A 19,405-nucleotide genomic window follows, 5' to 3' on the forward strand; every position below is an offset into this window, starting at 1 on the left:
GCCGTACGGCAAAGGGCTTCCGCGCCCGGCCAGGACCCCCGCGAGGCGGCCGAGCGGCGCCTGAGCGGGTGAGCGCTGCCGAGCGCCGGGGGGGCGGGGGCGCGCGGCGCTGAGGAGCGGCGGCCGCTGCGGAGCGGAGGTTGTGGCGGGCGCGCGCAGCCTGGCGGCGGGGAAGTCGGGCGGTGTTACAAATCCAACTTTCGGGAAGGGACAGAAACGGCACCGCTTCTGTCGATTCAGTTCTCGCCAGCTCGAACGCAGCGGACCGGTTTCAGGGATGGCCCTCGGGAGGAGGGGAACGCGCCGCCGATGCCGCGAATCCTTTTGTTCGGTTTTCCGAGGGCGCGCGTCCCTGCCCAGCATCCGCGCCGAGGGCCGAGCACAGCCGCACAGGTGCGATGCGGACCGAAGCCCCGCGGGGCGGCTCCGATTCCTCCCACGGGGCGGCGCTCCCGGCGCCGCGGCGGCATCGATCAAAGCCGTGCCCGGGGAGGAAGGCCCGGCTCTTGGCTCGTGCTGCTGATAGCGATGAATGACCCCGCGGCCGCACCGTTTTGAGAGGAAAAGCGTCCCCGTCCTCTCAGGGACTGGCAGCCGCGGGGCAGAGCCGAGGGAAGCGGGCACAGCACAAGTGCAGCAGCCGGTTCCTCCAGTAGGCTCCAGCTGCACGAGAGATACCCCAACCCGACGGCGGTAGGAAGAGCCGACCGGTGCGGCTGCCAGAGCTGTAAGTGCCGCAGAGCAAAGCGCGCTCAGTGATCGCTTTGCTCTTCAGGTCGGTGCGTGTGAAGTTGTTCCTGCTGTTCGGTTCAGCCGCTGCCCCGAAGCCAACTGGGCAGAGTTGAGCACGTGCACATTATCCAGCATGGGGTTCAGATCAAGGGTGGAACTGAATCACCCCAAACACAAAACGAGTTTTTAAGAAGAAATGTTCCTGCAGCTTTATCTTATCTTCCTAATAAAAGAAGGCCTTAGATGCAGCAGAGCTGTTTATTTAAAAATTGCTACCTCAAAACAGCAACGTCAGAGGAAATTTAGGACAGAAATGCTGATCAATTCTGAGTACTGCTTCTAAAGCATTGAAGGAAAGGATCTTGGCCAAATGCTCTGTGTAACAGCCATATCATATACTAGCATTCCTGGTTGCTTTCATCGTTTTAGAGCTCAGAATCCCCAAGAACCACAGCCTACACAGCGGTGGTGAGATTCTAGCTTCTTTCAGATGTTTATCTCTTCCCAAGCACATCCTCTCATTTCTAACTTGAATGTGAGTCAGCTTCTGCCACTTGGCATCCATAAGTCATCTAGGAAACAGAACTATCCATAGCTGCTGCTTACTGCTGACAGAATGAAGCACCAGCCCTCTGGCTGTATCTCACAGATCATGATAAAGCGTTGTGGATTTCCACAGGCAAAGACTTCCCCACCAGGAAAGTACAAAGTTTGCATATTGTTGCTCTGTTCTTGCATGTTCTCACAAGTTTGATCATTAAAGGATTTAAAAGGTTTTTTTAAAAAGCCTTCTTAAAAGATTGCTATCATTGTTATGCTGACTTTTATCATTGCGGGTAGCAATGTTTAACATCATAAATTAATCTTGTTCATTAGAATCATACAGTCACGGAATATCCAGAGTTGGGTGAGGTTTCCAGTGGGATGTTTATTCAGTGTAATATTAACAGGTCAAAGGAAACAATACTATGATGTGTGTCACAAATGTATATAAGTCCATGCAACAGTAATATAAGTTTTGTTATGCATGAGCTCATTCTGTTAATGCGCAGACTTCCAGCTTTTGAATTTATTGTAAGGAACACTTGGGCTTCTCTACTTCTCTATTTTTCTTCATAAGTAATTTTTGTTACACTTACCCATGGTTTATTTCAATTCTTCCTCATGAAGAGGAAGTCATGACATGGAGACAACCAGGGCAGAACACCTAACTGACACTGTAGAAACGTGGACTTCTCAATTGCACCATTTTATCTTTCATCTTTCTCTGGGATGGTTTGCTTTATGCTTAATGTTCCCGCATTTGGGGTGGGGAAAGGAGGTGGGAGGCTGCAGATGCCATCTTTGAAAGTCACCGCATTGTTTCGTTTCTAGTGGGTGGGGTAGAAAATGATTTATATCTGAAGCTGCATTTTGTAGCATGAACTAATTAATCGTGTAGAGTAGTGTCAGTGAACAGGACTGGATCACTGTTTGAACTAAGGCCTCCACAGCAAGGTGGGACTTTTTGGTTTCCTTCCATCTCTTATGATTGCCTTTACCCTGTTTTTTTTCTTGTTATCCTCTGCTGGTTTGCGATGCGGTGTCCTTATTGTTAGTGAGGAAGAAGGAGGGAAAGGAAAGCACGTGGAAGCACGTGGAAGAAAGGCATGCACATGGTTAAAGACAAGTACAAATGATCCCTGGCAATTGAGAACCACATGGCAGAGCAACGGGGGAGGGAGCGGGGGAGGGGCAGTTAGCTGTCCCTAGACTTTGTCCAAAGCGAGGTGGAAACTTCACAAACCAAACTGCTAAGTAAATGGAAAATATACCTACGTGGGATTTGTGCTGACAAGTGAGGACACGTGTTTGAAAACACGGAGCTTGGGTGAACAACAGAAGTATGTTTACTGCATTTATGACATTTCTTACCTGAGCTGCGTGGCAAGAATTTTCCAATGTTACTTTTAGCTGGATTTTAATTCGCCTAGCTCCTGACATGAGGAATCTGTGGTTGTTTCCTTAAAATCATTGATACATACTAAGTATCTCCCAAAGACATCTTGTCACAAATAACACATCTGACAGCTTACAATGTTTCCTCTGCTGGAAACATTTGTGCATAAACCAACAAAATAGGTTTAACATTTCAGCTTTGTTGCTGTTTTACCTTTTTGTTTTCTTTTTATTTTATTTTCAGATTATTTAGAGTAGGACTCATTGTCCAGAGGTTCATCTATGCCATTTTCTTCTTTAGCCCCATAGAAACTTACATGCATGGTTTCTCCTATACAACTAATCCATTGCAGGTGACAAAAATGAAACAAAACAAAACAACAACAACAACAAAAAAAAAAAAAAAAAAAAAAAAAACCACCAGCAGGATGAGATGTGGTTTTAAGTTCTTGACTTTGTTCAAATAGTTTCAAAGTGTTGTACTAAAAAAGTATAGAGAGAAAATACAGAATTATGGTAGACTAACAGAGCTCTGCAATTTTCATGAGGAGTTCTAAAGCTGGTGAAAGCAAGAAGTTTTTCAGTCTGTGGTAACTCCTTAAGATGCAGAGTAGCCTAACTGCATGTATTAGGTGTTACATTCTAAACTATAACTTTTCTGGCCATCTGTTTTCTCTGTTAGTTGTTTCTTATTTTACATTTCTCCAGACAGTTTCCTGATTCATAAATGAACAGTGCTTCCTTTTTCAAAATTCCTCTTTTGCATGTTTCTCAGCAAGATAAATTAATTTGACTGTGGAAAACAGCAAATGCACATAAAAGCAAATCCCTCCTGCTATTCCGAAAATGCAAGCTCAAAAGAATTTTCCTCCACTCAGTGTTTCACATGATCTTTGGGGCTTGTGATGTGCTAACTCTCCTGTCTTCTTTTGTCGCAGCTTTCAAAAAAATCTTTGAGCAGGGTTATTAGAAGAAGGGAATGCCATTTGTTGCTGTGCCAGGCATGGATTTACTGGGAAAGCTTTAGCCCAGTGCTCTGCACAGTGAGGATAACACTGCCACAATGCATCATGTGATTGCAACCGTATGGCCTCCCTCTGGGGCGGTGAGGTGTGTTGCAAGTCCAGTCAAGTTTGCGGAGACAGGTCTGAGCTCATCTCTGCCAGCCCTCTGAGCACTGTGCTGCTGCACGTTTGCTCCACCCATGCTCCTTGCCTGAAGAATATTATTCAGCTCAAAGCTGAAAGTTCTTTAGAAGTGTTGCCATGGGACACTACTCAATCTGGTGAGTTTTGGCACTAACTTATGCCGTGAAGCAGAGTATGGGCTGGTGCCACTCACCAGTTCACAACTAGCTAGAGTTACTTTAAAGACATCTCCAAAAAAAGGCTGTATGGTTACTTGGCCAGGTCAGCACACAGAATAAATTTCACTGTTTTAAGCTTTTTTCACCACAGCCCAACAGTAAAAGAAATTCTCAGTGATAATGAACTGTGGGTGGCATCATGGATTTTGCAGACAACCTGTCGTGTTTTTCGTGCTAGCTTTGGCCACACAGGAAACTGTTGGTGGAGCTGAAGAGCACTATTTTTTCATTCTTTGTTCTGCTTGATGTCTGGATTATAAGAAAATATCTCTTGAGCTAAGGCTCTGTTATACGTGGAAGGGATGCTTCAAAGTTATTCTGCATTGATACCAGGTGCTGTGCTATTTTGCAGGGTCTTAACTATGTTCTGTTAAGGGTTACTGAAAACACCGTGATCCTCGGTTATTTCTTAGCTGTGTAAATGTTTATTCCCTTCATCCACTTCCCATTATTCTCTGTTGTCATGCTCTGGACTATAATACATTGATTACCCTCCTTCTGTGACAGCTGTTAGGCAATTTGCAGTGTGTATCTCCCCTCCCCTTCAGCAGCACTCTATATTTAACCCACGTGCTTGGGTCTTGTTTCCACAACTTCTGCTCTGGCCATACATGCCACATCCCAGCTGAAAAAAGAATTATGTCCCTTGGGCCAAATTCATTCCTGGAGTTGCTCGATTGAACGCAGCGCATTTATACGGGGCGCAGATTTGGCTCATACCTGACTCTGTCAGCATTGGCTGTGCTGTAACTAGGTAACAAGAGCACTGTCATCGAGAACAGACAGATAGCTTTCTCGGAGATTATGAGAGCACTGAGCACCTTTAAGGAGTGCAGAAATCTGTGAAAGGAGGAGTTGGGAAAAAGGACACCGCTCCTTTTAGAGTCTGTGTAACAGAGCCGATAAGCTATTCCTCTGATGTGATTGAACGTGACTGAAAACTGCGGGCTCCTGGACTCTTATTCTATAAAGCACCCACCAGAACAGCACAGGAAAAGATTGGAGGGAACAGCTTCTGCTGTACTGAGAAAGGTACATATTTATATTTTTCTGTTTCTCAGACTTGGCATGATTTGTTTTGTTAGATGATACCACAGTTTTAAACTGTGCTGAATATGAAGGAAGCAGCATTTTCCACGTTTTGACTGGTATTCATTGGCAGGCAGCTAGCTTTCTCGGGGAAAGAGTAGGACATATTTGTGTGTAGTGCATTTCTACTGCATTTCTACTGCATTGCAAACCTCGACAGCTGAAAGCAAGGAGATGAAATAACCCCACCTAAACTGGAAAAGTAATTTACGGATGTAAGTTTGCTAGAATTTGCAACTTATCTGTACTCGAGAAAAAGCTGAATGCAAGTCTGGCTTCAATTTGTTAATAATTGACCATGAATAGCTGCTTTTATAAACGTGGCGCTCAGCTGTATTTTATGCAGTTTTCATTTTCAGTCGGGAATTCTGTTTCAGCAAAATGTCTATGAAGAAGTGTAACAACAAAAGCTAGGACTTCTGCTTGCTAGCCCTATTGCTGCTTGTAGAGTTTCTCTCTGCTGCCCTTTAAGGACACTCACCCCTTACCTCCTGTTCTTTAAAACACAAACTCGTACTTACACTACTAGCTGCATGTCAGACTGGTGATCTTTATAAACAGCTGTGACAATTTCTGCACATAAGCTTACTGCTTGCTGAGCCATGGACTCCTCTAACAAAGCCCTGAGCTCAGATTCAAAATCTCTTGCATTTGCACAGCATTGCAGTATTTAAGTGCCGAGGAAAAATTAACTGATGTTCAGCTTTAGTTTGATAAAGAGCTTAACCACACTAACACTGCAAACAACTTACTTGTCACTCAAGTTGAACAATACTTCTTAGCAGCCTGGAGTTGGTATTGTGTTTATCTCTGCCAGTCCCACACTTTCTGCATTCCTTCGGGATCGCTGGAATTAGAACTGATGAGGAATTTTCTGAAAAAACATAATTTTGGCAGGGGTCATTGAAACCAAAACTTACTGTGTGAGGCCATCCATACCAGTTTTGCTAAGACTTTCAGGAGGGATTTCTCAAAACGCAATTTCTAGCTAAAACGTGAGAAACTCTGCCTCCACTCCAGCTACTTTTCTGGGGAAGGCATTCCGCCAGGATTTGAAGCAGGCTGCTTCTTTTCACACAGCGCTTTGGTTACCCGCTGTGCTGTGGCAGATCCCACCTTGCCTGGCCTGCTAGAGCAGTTTATGTTCATAGAGATAAACCTTCAGTTCAGCAGCAATTTCCTTCATGTTCTTTCAGACTCCTCAGTGAACATCTTCGCTACCACGTTTCCATCGTTCACTCTCTCTGGCCCAAAGAGCAGCTTGTGCAGAGCAGAAAGCAGTGCTGGGACAGACAGATTTGCGGTAGATCAGCAGGTAGCCTTGGAAGCAGGTCAGGACCACACAGTGGAGATTTGGGATAGTAGGAGTTCAGTCCTTGGTCCTTGTGACACAAAGAGCACAATATTGGTCTGTTACAATAATTAATCTTGGGGTAAAGTTTGGTCATTTCTCTTTCAGCCTTTTCTCTCTTCTGCCATTTTTAGGGCAGAATCATTCAAAAGAAGCTTGTTCATCCCCTGGGGAACACAAAAACCTCAGCTGGAAAACTTTTTCCAGGCCAGATCGTGGTGTGCTGACAGGCAGAACACTCTGAACTTTCTAGGAGTTCTCTGCCTCCCAGGTGGGATTTGTGCTGTTAAGCTGAGCCGTCCTAACCAGCTGACTTCAAGCACTGGTGCAAGTAGTACAAACACATCTAGACTTCCGGAGTGAGGGAGTACAAAAAACTTGCTTCCTAGGAATACCTGGAAGGGTCTGAATCCTGACAAGTGCTGTTCTTATCCTTAAAGAATTCTTTCTCCAGGCTTTGGTTTTCATCATGCACAGTGTTTATCAGGCCAGTCTGAATCACAGCTCAGCAGATCCACATGGGCCTGCCTGCAGCATGGAGACGTCAGCCTGTGAGGCCAGCTTATTGTAAACCCTGTGGGGCCACATAACCTGATGTAAACCTTTCCTTTGGGTGCCAGTACTGATGCCATTCAGTCCATAGTTATTGCAGAGGAACTTTTAAGTGCATAGCAGTTATCCTAATTGAAATCTATGGAGAATGGAGTTAAACACTCTTATGAAGCTTAGCTGTTGGGGCTCCTTGGTAGGCAATAAGTACTTTTCTGTTCTTTTCCTTTTGTCCAGTGAAAAGAAACTTGTATTTGCTTTCTTGCAATCTAAGAAGGAGGAAAAGGAAGATTAAAGGACTGGAGAAAAGAAAGTCAGGACTTTCATTTATAGAAGTCTGATTTTTATTTATTTATTTATTTATTTATTTTTGTAGTCAAGGTAGCTAAAATGCAGTTTGAAAAAGCCTAAGAAGAGGAAATTTGGGTTTCATGCAAGTGAAAATTATATAAAATTTGTTCAGCTTGCTTTTATGATGTCAGTGGAAAATGTGAATGTCTGATGCCCAGACTGAGTTTCCATTGAGGCAAAGCTATTTGCATTTGGCAATACTGTGATTATTCTTCACAGTGTTGCACTCAATTGAGAACAAGTGAACAATAATGAATAAGAGGTAAAAAGATTATTATTTTTTTATTTTTAGAAGGTCTAAAATATGAAGCTGTTCAATCATTTTCCCTACAGCAACAGAACACAATATGCTGGCAGAAGTTAGTTTAAACTTTCTGATCAAAATACTCTGCCCTCCATGCTCTGGAAAAAGATCAAGAAAAGCAAAATGCCACAAAACAGAGATTGCCTCAGTCAAGAGAGCTTGGACGAAGAGTCAGGAATGCTGTCTGGGTTGTGGCACAGCACACATCTCCGCCTACTGCAGGAAAGCAGACATTCTTCCAAATGTGCATAGAAACATGCCAACTCTTCTGCACTGTTTTCTCAAGTGCTTCTTAAACAGCTAATGCAGCCTTACTAACAGGCACATCCTCCACTTACTTTAATGCATGCACCTAAAGGCATAATTTCAGCACAAGCTTTTAAAAGGCTTGAATTTAAACATCCTGAAAAACGTTTTCAACCTTTTTCTAAAGGTAGGAGGCACAGTACCTGCTTCACACAGGTGTGTGTAGGAGGGCTTAATCGTAAGTTATATGGCCTTTATAGAACACCTCTAGAGAATCGTTGGTTATTGCACACGTAGCAGCAGCATCTCTGCAAGTAGTTCAGGCCTCGCTGTCCCCAGGCACTCCACTATTGTAATCCATTTCTATTACCATCAACACTGATGGAGATCAGACTGATGGAGAGATTCTTCTGTGGAAAAAAAGTGAAAGGGTATAAATTTATCAAGCACTCCCCGTTCACCAGGTTGTGTGAGCTAATCAAGTCTAAATTAGATTCTAAACTCTTTAGCATCAGAATGTTGAAGGACTGTCTGGGTTCTTGGTAATAAACCCTTGAACAACCAACTGGTATTTGGCAGTTAGATCATATGCATGAAAAATTAAGGTAGTGTTGAATGTAACATCGTTCCTCAGAGGCCTAATGAGTAAGCAGGCTGAAATCACTTGTGCAAAGTATATGAAGCAGTCTTTGTTTCTGCATTTCCCCTGTTTTTCATAAACTCGAGACCAGTAATTTCATAGAGGTGTTGGCTATCTCAGTGTCCCGGGATGGAGCCATCTGGCTAACACAGATAAGATCACTGTGTTCTTCCATAGCAAGGACTTTTCTGCTAAAAATTAATTCAGCTTCACAATAGTCCCAGTAATGTTATCTTTCTTATGGCAGCAGAGGTAAGACAACTCACACAAGGTCAGATTAGATATATTGCCAAAAATAGACTCAAACCTAAATCCACTGACTCGGGGTCACAAAGTTTACTCTCCTTACACTGATGGAGAATGGTAGTCTGATGTCTTTGTAGAAAAGATTTTTATGATTACTGAAAAACCTTTACTGTAATCTGTGGTGATACATCTGGAATCACCTGTGCAAGAATGTTCAGGTAGAGAACAGGATGCATTGCTTTGTGCTCCAGCCCATGACACTTTTATACTTGTAGAAAAATTGGAGATCCTATAGAGGTAAGAGGGGCAGGAATCCTCTAACTTAACAACTGTTGCCATTGTAATAGATCCCTAAGTTTGAGCCAGGATTGTTTTATAGCCACTGGAACAACTTTGCTACGTTATTATAGGCAGCTAAGTTGGAATAGCAAATTCTCATGTTTTCCGTAGGCTTCTTTATTTCAAAGTGTGTTTTTTAATCTCTGTAATATAAAACAGGTATTCCCATTTAAAAGATAATAGTTTGATTACAGTTGGCAGGGAAAACTACTGAACTACTGATTGAGTTGTGATTTGGTCTCATAAAGCCAATGGAATGAGCAAGAGTAGATGCACAAGAAAATAATCCACTGCCTTGAAAGGCTTGCCAGTAGTTGGACAGGTTTGGGCATGAAATTTTAATATTCTTTATTTTAAACTCTGTCTTTTGAACTCTATGAAAATAGATTTGGCTATAAGTGTTATTCATCTCCTTCTATGATGTTATCCATCCAGTTTTCTGTTTATTTACATATGTTACCTACTATTTTCCACTTCAGATGTTAGTTTTTAAAGAACTGGGTCACATTATCTGGGCGTTTCTAATGCACAGAAGAGACTGCAGTGCTAACTTGTGCATTTGGAACCTCACTAAATCATAATATGGAAGTGAAGGTTTTTACCTTCATGCATGTCCATTCAGTGAAGTTATTAAACCATGTGATCTCAGTTGCTCCTAATTAATACCTCTTGGCCTCTAGACCCTTCCCTATCTTCGTAGCCCTATCCTTCCTGAGCAGCAGTTCTATCTGGAAGGGACTGCTCACCAGAACTACTAGTGCATAGAAGGGAAAAAGCAAGTTCGACATCCAGACCTTTGTGATCCTGTTAAGACAAAGAACCAGGTTCATGTCAGCTACGAAGCAAAACTCCAAGCCTGAGAAGGAGGATGTTTGTGTGCTAACGGTGCTGGTGAGCCCTGAAAGGAAGCATCTCAAGTCAGTCTTTGCAAGGAAAGCATTGTATAGGAAAGCTTTAGTATTGGTGACTATTTGAAATAAATACTTTCAGCTGCTCCAAATTATGCTCACAGTGCAACTAAGATAAGTAAATGGGTGAACAAACATCAGCTGTATTGTATGTTGAGCGTGTCTCCATAGCAACACAGTCAGCTTCTGAACTCAACATGTGTTCTGCACAATGACTCAAATTTAATGCAGTGGTATGGGTTTTCCCATGTGTGATGTGTGCCTGTACAGAACAGAGGGCTGACCACCCGAACATTTAGGACTTTTGTGAGACAATCCTAGGGGAAGTGAGAAAAAGTATATTGCAGGCCTTAGTTTGGCACCCTTTGAAAGGCTGAATCAATACTCGAAGATTGCTTACTTACCAGATCCTTTGTTCTGTGGATCCTGCATGGAAATAAACATAACTTTCTTTATGCTGGCTTGTCTGAAACCCATCAGTAAACGGCTTTGAAGGGATTTGTTGCTTGAGCTGTACAGAGTGACATCTGCTGAGCTTTATGTTCACATGTCCTGAACTCACAAACAAACACACGCACCACCCATGCACACGCATGGGTGTACACCACCACAAACATGCACACGCAGGCACTTGGAGCTGGCAGTGAATTTGAGGGGAAGAACAGGCACAGTCCCATCAGTAATTGCAGCCGGTCCATCAGAGTAATAGAATATGCCCTTTAGTTACATCTCTTGAATTTCATGAACCTAGACTCTTCTCTGGTTCATGGATTTAGCTTTACATTTTTATAACCGCTGAGAAAGCATCTCTGCTATTAAAAAAACATACGTAGGTATTTTTTTTTTCCCCTCAGAAGTGTCAGATTGATGGTTCGTGTCAAAAGCTTCCTGAGTAAGAAAGGCTACCATCTTCTGTGAGCCACCCCTCCCGGCTCCCTCTGCTGCAGGCACTAAAAGGAGCGAAGCAGATGAATTCCTTCCAGCTCAGCTTCTCTGCAGAGCATGCAAGAAGGGCAGGTGCTAGCAAGGAGATCTGAATGCCCATTAAAAGCTTGTCCTGGGAACCGATTTCATACAGAATAGTACCTGTGCCACCAGCACTACCAGCGTCTGCTGATCCTTGGCTCAAAATTGGAGTGAAAAGTTTCATATTTTCTTACTAAAACTTACAAGTTTCCCAGTGTTCAGAAATCAGTAAAATGAGATCACATGCAGAATCTAATTAAGATTTGGAATCCTTTGAAAACTAGTTAGAACAGATTCGGTCAGAGCGCTTCTCATGCAGCGGCACGCTTGGAGCCAGGGCTGCGCAGCTGCGTGGGGGAAGGGAGCAGAGCATTAAATAAAGCTACTTGTTGACTGCATGTAAAGTAGGCTCGTAAAGGGAGCGCCGCGGAGCACCGTCCATTACCAAGCGACAGGGAGGGATTTCCAGCAACTCGGTACAATATCGTATAATATCATAATTATGCGGTGTGCGCTGCTGTTTAACATGGTAGGTTATGCGTGATTTGGGTGAACATTTACAAGAAATTATAGCTCTCTCGTGGACCACCTTAACTCTGGTTGTTTTTTTTCTTCCTCTTTCTTTCCAGATGCTGGAGAGCTCTTCAGTCCTTTTGTTCATTGTCTTCGTTCTGCTTTTCATTTCCTTGCTCTGCGTGGTACTCATCAGGAAAAATGCCACTGCTGCCCTGATCTGGCATGAAATAATCAAGGAGAAAATAACCAATTTCATCATGAATCAGAGCAAAGAACAGAGGATTTTAAATTTTGTGTTGCAGAATGCAGTCCGAGGAGACCCCTGTAGTGTGATGGAAACTATAGATAAATACTGCTCTGAGAAAGAGTGGGCCATGAACGTGGGTAATGTAAAAGGTAATTGAAGCAGGGGTCAGCACTTGAAGGATCCTTCGAGACTAACAGAACACAGGACATCTTTCTGTGTGCTCATGGTCAGTCCTCTCTGCTGCAAAAAAAATCCCACCACAGCTTTGTGGTCAGCGGAGTAGTTCTGTAAACATTAATGCATGTTTGTGCCAACATCTTAGAGGAGGAGGATCTAGTTAGTAATCCAGCAAGTCACAGCATCAAAATGTAGTGTGGTGTGCAAAGGGGGACGAGATGGAAGAAATCTAGAGTTATGCTGTGTCTTAGGTACCACAAAGGGTGTCCCTGAAGCATAATTACTTCCAGCACTTTCAGATCCTTAGCTGAAAGTTACTGAGTCTGAAAGAAAAAAGAAAGAAAGAAAGAAAAAAAAAGTGGCAAGTATTTTAAACTTTTAAAAGAGTTTTATATCTGCAAGCATAAATGTAAGTTAATGTTGAAGGGAGAGGTCCTAGCCATGTAATACACAGAAGCAGTTATCAGATGTTATGGCTACTGAGCAAGTAAGTCATCTCATTCTTGTCTCCCAAGGGAAACTATGTGGACAAAAGTTTTCTTTTTCTTAGCCACAGGAAAATTACAGTCTATTAAAGAAGACTGTGATGGCAAAACGTTAACATGTTCGTTAACATGTTCACCATGAATTAGACACCAAAGTACCTCTTACTAGGAAACTGCAGTGAAAATTTGCTCAATCTGGGATTAACATAACTAACGGAGTACAACTGTCAGCACTGTAATAAAAAAGCTTCTCTGCAAGGGGTACATTTAGTGAAACCAGCTCCTCTACGTGCCAGGTGGTGAGGTTATGGCAGTAGGAATTCTCAGAAATATGAACTTGGACTATTTGGGATTATATTCTTAAACGTTTCACTCACGTTTTCCTCTGAGAAAATGGCTTCTCTATCAGAGCCATCAAAGTTAGTGTATCCTCAGTTCAGAATGACCACATGATTTCAGCAAGTATTAACACCACACTATTCATAAACAAATCAGGTAATTCAATGTATGCACCCATTCAGACAGTCTGTGGCTCAGAGTAAAATCCCTTCAGATACTACTTATGATTAGCTATCTAGTTTCTAGCCATATAACTAAGAGGTGAGTTTTTAAAGATACATTCAGTTTTTCAGAAGGACTGCACATGCAGTAGCACTACACTGTCACTTCTTTTTGAGAACTTTTTTTTTAGTTAACAATTGACTTTTCCATCCCACAAATTCATCTAGTGAATTCAAATATCTTGCAACTTATGATTAGACTTTTTCCCTTTAAAGACAATTATTTAGACTGAGTTGTTTTGTATCAGGCTACTATTTGTAACATTTGCAACAAATACAAGCACTCAGAAGTCAGGTCTGGTCAACCAGGTCTGGAAAAACACACCACATTTTTCCCTTGTAACACTAAAAATACTTAAATCAGGTAATTCCTCACTCAAAAACACACGAAACTAAGATTTTTTTTTTTTGTTGAAAGTTTGCATTTTGAATCTTCAGATGTTCATTCTGTTAGAAGTTCACCTGTTTCCATTTTTTTTTCAGGTGTAATTCTGGACAAGACAGTGGAAGAGATCAATCCTAAAGTTACACTGGAGCTGGGAACATACTGTGGCTACTCAGCTGTTAGGATTGCTCGGCTGCTGAAAGCAGGTGCTCGTCTTCTCACTGTGGAGTTCAACCCAGAATTTGCTGCTATAGCTAAACAGATGATTGAGTTTGCTGGAGTACAAGATAAGGTACGTGCCATTTGTCCACTGCATGGAGAGTGGGACTTTATCCACAAAAAGAACATTAATGGGTTTAAATTTGTTACTCCATTTGAGAAGAAAGTACAACTCCATAAGCAAAGCTCATAGTGACTGTAAGAACACGGGCCTGGAAAGAGGCTCCTGGGTCCATTATTTCATTGATTACAGTCACAAGGCATCAGCACTACACACAGTCCTTATCATAAAATTATCAACCACTGTTGCAAAACTGGAAAGATTTACTGTCATTACTGAAAATGACAGGTAATCAGGAACTTTTCTACAATTTCTATCCCACATTTATTCATAGACATTTTGTTTTCCCTTGCTGTTATATCAACAGCTCCTAAATTTAGCTCCTAAATTCAGTCCTGTGCCTGATCTCTCACAGAAGTACAACTGAGGACTTCATAGTGTTACCTCTCAAAAGCTGGACTACTGGTTTTCTGTATAAAAATACGAGGGTCAGCATCAAGAGAACTGAACCATAGCCAATTCTTTTATGAAAGTTCACAGAAGAGATTTCATTATGTGAACATACTTCACATAAGATACATTTACCCAAATATAATTGGTCACAGTACATATACATATGCACCTAAAGTTTGCCTAGTGTGAGATGTCTCAACACCTTCTATGGTTGGCTGAGAGGCAGGTACTTCCAGTCTGTCATCCATCTCAGCCCCAGGCAGTTACCTACAGCAGATCACAGGATTCACACCCAAGAAGTGCCATTCCATCAACCAGCCAACCAATTTCAACAGAGATGATAAAACTATTGGAAATAAATCCCACCTTGAAGATGAGATCCTCAGAGACGTTTCTTAACTTCTTGATGAGAACCTGAAATAATAGTGACATCTAAAATTGCATTTCCCTCCATCTGATTTAATCATCTGATGAACTGTGAGTCATAAACCAGACAGATTTCCTTACTATTTTTTCCTTTTAACAGATTCACAGATTTTTGTTAAAAAAAGTTTAACAGGTCAGTGTGCAGCAATTTCTTTCAGCTTAACAGTATTTATGCCAGTGAACCTGTAAGGGAGGTACAATAGGCTCTGTCCTTCCTCCTTTCCTGGCCATATCAATTTTCTATATGGTAGCTTCTGGATGTATTCTAAAGAATTGTATGCTTTTCATTTTCTGCTCCACTTTGAACTTCATAATTTAACTGAGATGCAACTAAAAAAAATTCATAGAAGTATTGTTTTCAACAGAAGATTCCCATGTTTCCACTGAAGAATCATGTTATCTAACAAAAACAACAGGTCACTTTTTTTTCTCACCTCTCCCTCTTTTTATAATAATAGAGAAAGAAAATATTTTGGAACATGAGTGAATTTAACTGCTTAAAAAAAACAAAAACAAAACAACAAAAAAGAAATCCACATGACCCAACTCTACCAAATAACGGTAGAAGCTACATTCTGAGCCTCAATCTGAGGTTATATTGAACTACAAGCAGGATCATTGATGTCTGGCCACAATTTAAAATGAGCTAGAGGCATGTTCTTAATGGTTTGCAATTCATCAGATGGATTTGCATTTCAGGTAAAACTCCTAGAAGGCCCCTCAGAGGTAATTATCCCCCAGCTGAAAAAAAAATATGAAGTGGATACTCTGGATTTTGTCTTCGTGGACCACTGGAAAGACAGATATGCACCAGACACCATCCTGCTTCAGGTCAGTTTGCACAATTCCAGTCTTAAAAGTACCAAATGTCTGTGAGGCCTATATTCCAAATGAAGAACCTTCTCCTCTGTAAAATGAAGGACAGTCAAAATAGCAAATATATGAAAAAAGAGGTTTGGGGGACAGGATCCTAAACTTTTATGTGGGACCTGCATATTGCTGCTCCACTTTTACTTCTCCAATTTCCTCAGTACACCCTTTTCTGCTTGGAATTGTGGTGCCAGCAGGACTTTCTGATGAAATACTATTTTGTTAGCACAGCTGCGTTATCATCTTTCTGGGAGCCTTTTTTACACCTTATTATTTGATTTTACACCAACCTTAAGAAAAACAGTAGACTGCTCCAGAAAAGCAGTTGTTAGGGAAGTTCTGCCAAACTTTATCTGCAGCCCTAAATGAGGAAAAATTTTGTTCATTTCTTTCCAACATCCCATAGCCATTAGTGTTACAAAACAAGTTGTAACAGCAGTAGGCATTGAGAGGTAACACTGGAAGTGAGGTAACTAAATACTGGAGTACTTATGGATGGAAAGATGTTTTCAAGTGTTAAACTAAGATTCACGTTTGGATTTATCAACACAGCATACACAGACTCTCCTGGCTTTGGCACTGCAGACTGATAAAACTTTCTAGAACTGCTTCTTTGGATGGAAGTGCCATTTTTCAGTTATTTTCCTCACAAATGCACCTTTTTTTTTTCTTTTCTTTTTTTTTTTTCCTCCGAAGCTGCCTCCTACATGCAGAACCCACCATCTTCCTTTCTGATCCCTGCTTAAGGCTTACAGAAATATTTTCTCATCCAGGCTCTCCTGTTTATAAATTTCATTCCTGTTTTCCTGATAGCTGTTCAAAAAGGAAAGTTGGTGTTACAAACAGCCAGTATTGAATTTACCAGGAGCTGACGAAAATGCTTCTCTCTTCAGTTACTTTGAATCCAGAGAATGCTTTCTTTTAAACAGGCTGTGTAATGATAACTGAGGTCTTTCCACCAGGAAGAGATAGCTGCACACTTATCAGAGCTTAACCCCCATAACATGACCAAAACAGGCAGTTCACCTCCAAATTTGTAATTTGTCTGGTGCATCTGTGAGACAAAGTTGCTTTGCTTAAAAACTAAGAAAATTCAGAGCAGAAAGAGGTAGAAAAACTCCCCACTTTTTCTCAGATGTTTAAAACTTTCTAACTCAGTTTTAGCATCTATTTCAAATGGCCCAGGCAGCATTCCTCTTCATGCACAGCTAGAAAAGCCTGACAAACAATCTGAAATCCTGGTGACCAGTGGGAAATACGTGTCACTTGCAGGCTTACATGAGTTGCAGGCCAGAGGATGTTTGCCTGAATATTGCAAGATAATCACGTCTTGTGGAAATTTGTCAAAGTGATCTTCCTTGTGCACTAATCCTGCTTCACACCCTGCTCCTGAACAGAGCAGCAGAAAGCTGTACAAGGTGAGAGGAAAGCAAGCTCGGAACATCTCACTTATTCTGTTAGCACATGTGAAGTTTTACTAGGACAAGCCAATGCAGACTGGTACATTCCAATCTCTCAGATGACCTTGATAGCCACTACGTTTTAATGCTGTGTTAAAAAAAGGTGTCAAACTTTAGGCATGACAGCCAAAACAAAACCCACTTATTAATCACGTACCTGTGTTTGGAAACGATACAAGCAGCAAACTGCACTCCTCCACTGCACTTGATTTGTTATCTCTGAACCCAAATGACCCAACTTTATCAGCATCTCTGTAATGTTCCGCCAATTGTGTTAGCAGAAGTAAATCAGAATGCTAAATGTGACAACAAAGTACTGAGCTCTCTGGATAGAGAGTTGTTCAGCTTCTCCTATGTCTTTTCTTCCTCCCTCCCAAATCAATGGATTTTTTATGCATGCACTTTAACATGACATGGTTAATACAAAAGCAAATTGCATACAAGACAACGTCAGCTTAACAGCCACCATGAAGCAATTTCTCTTCTTTTTAGGAATGCAGCTTGCTGAGGAAGGGCTCAGTTCTTCTGGCTGACAATATCATCTTCCCAGGAGCTCCTGAATTTGTTAAATATATCCGCAACAACCCCCGTTTCCAATGCAGTACCTACCCATCTCAGCTGGAATATATGGAAGTGCAGGATGCTATGGAAAAGGCTGTGTTTTTGGGATAAAGACAGCTGTTAATACTCAGTGTTCGTTTCTAATGACATAAATGTAACTACACAGGTTAACTTGACTGTGCTTTACATTTTGCTGTTTGTATTTTGAAGCTTATCACCTAGTGGGAACCATTTTTTATCAGGTGGAAACCAAGATCTGGAGTAAGTAGGGCATCCACTTAAAGGCCCATTCATTGCTTCACATTATACAGCAAACCCAAGGTGACCAATGTATTGTCAAACAACACAGTCTGTTATTTTGAGCTCAAACATGAACAACCACAGTTGGTAAGGTTACAGTAACATGGAAAAAGCCACTCGATTTCTAAGAACTTATGTTCTAAAGCTGAACTGCCTTACCATTCTCGAGTGTGACAAAAGCATGCATGTTGCAAGAGAACAACTCAGAAACCCTGGTTATGCTAAACTATTTTCATGCCACTTCTACCAGTGAAAGTTCCTATAATAATGTAAGATGCATTTTTGCATGGCTGAAAATGTTAATTATCTCCATGCTGAAGAAAAGGGCACATACTGAAAGAAGACAAAGCTACACAGTGATGGGAAAGTGTAACAGAATTGTGCATAAGACAAAGAAAAAAATTATTATATCTGCACATGCAGGGAGAATTGGAGAAGCAAGCAGATTAAAATGAACACAGCATAACAAAAACCAGGTTGTTTCTAACAGAATATCAAAATGACAACATCACTGAGATCTTGAGAAAATACCACTTATCCCGTCGTTACATTTACTCACTCCTTTATTATACTGTATATATATTTTGTGTGCATTTGAGAGGCAAGGCAAGCTGCTTGCTCTAAAGCATTATGTATGTTTAGTGAGAATGGGTTTTACCAGGTGGGTTCTGCACACCTTGTTTAACCTATGAGTTGTAGTTAGCATTGAATGGCAAGGTTTATTAGTGAGAAGATTTATAAAACCAAATCTGAAGTCTCTTGACTCACCTGAACAATACAGAAATCTACTCTTCTTTCCTTCTATGCCCTGCTGTGATTATATAATGAGCCAATGGCTGCTTTTATGAATAAAAACTAAAAAATAATAGAGAAGAAAAGCGACTTCCTCTGTTTTCCATGGATTCTGCACTGCACTTGAGATTTCCAGCCTCGGAACAACCACAGAAACACTGAACCATTCAAAACCAGAGGTAACCACTTTCTTGTAATTTTCATCAGTGATTCTTTCAGACTTGTTAGCAGTTTCTTCCTTTTACAGCTCACCTTTCTAAAGAGGTATCTGTCCTGGCCCGGGTGCTACAGAAAATCCATCCTGAGGACACCAGTAATGAACATTGTAGAAAATTACCCCACAGCATACAAGAAAAAAGTGTTACAGGCGAGGGTGACACAGTTCAAAAGTAGACCAAGAAAGACATGGTGAGCTCCCTTAGAAGCAGGTCCTCTCGTTACTGACAATTCAAGTCAATTCAATATCAATGGGTCAAAATCTTTCAGGTGATTCAAGCAACTTTTCTAAAAGTTTCAAAGAAGAAAATAATCCTTAAGCCTGTTTACTGGCATATATGAGTTTTCAGAGTGCCATGGAAACCCTGCGTAATTGCAGATGACCAGATTTCTTCTTGTGTGCAGCTACAGTCATGTCTTCTAAGATTCTTCTTTCATTTCTAGCTTTAAACACTTCTGCATCTAAGCAGACACTCCTGCCAAAGCAGGGCACTGAGCACAGACTGGCAAACAAACCGAAGTCTCAGAGATGGGTGCTGATGGGTACCTTGGCAGGGACAGACTGTTTCTGCACTTTTACAACAGAGAATCAGAAAAATAAATTCCTACTGCTACGTAGGCCCAAATTGCTGTCTAAGAGACCATCAAAAAA

General features: G+C 41.5%; 1 protein-coding gene across 1 annotated transcript; it reads left to right on the plus strand.

The window, feature by feature from the left end:
• Window positions 1-11,654: 11,654 nt before the first annotated feature.
• COMT (catechol-O-methyltransferase) lies at window positions 11,655-17,556 on the plus strand (the record flags this gene model as incomplete). Its single annotated transcript, XM_079543826.1, has 4 exons — window positions 11,655-11,937; window positions 13,494-13,687; window positions 15,254-15,385; window positions 17,377-17,556. The coding sequence occupies 4 exons, from the start codon at window positions 11,655-11,657 to the stop codon at window positions 17,554-17,556; spliced, it is 789 nt and encodes a 262-aa protein (XP_079399952.1).
• Window positions 17,557-19,405: the final 1,849 nt, after the last annotated feature.

This window comes from Tetrao urogallus, assembly GCF_951394365.1.
Source record: "Tetrao urogallus genome assembly, chromosome: 17".
NCBI lineage: Eukaryota > Metazoa > Chordata > Aves > Galliformes > Phasianidae > Tetrao > Tetrao urogallus.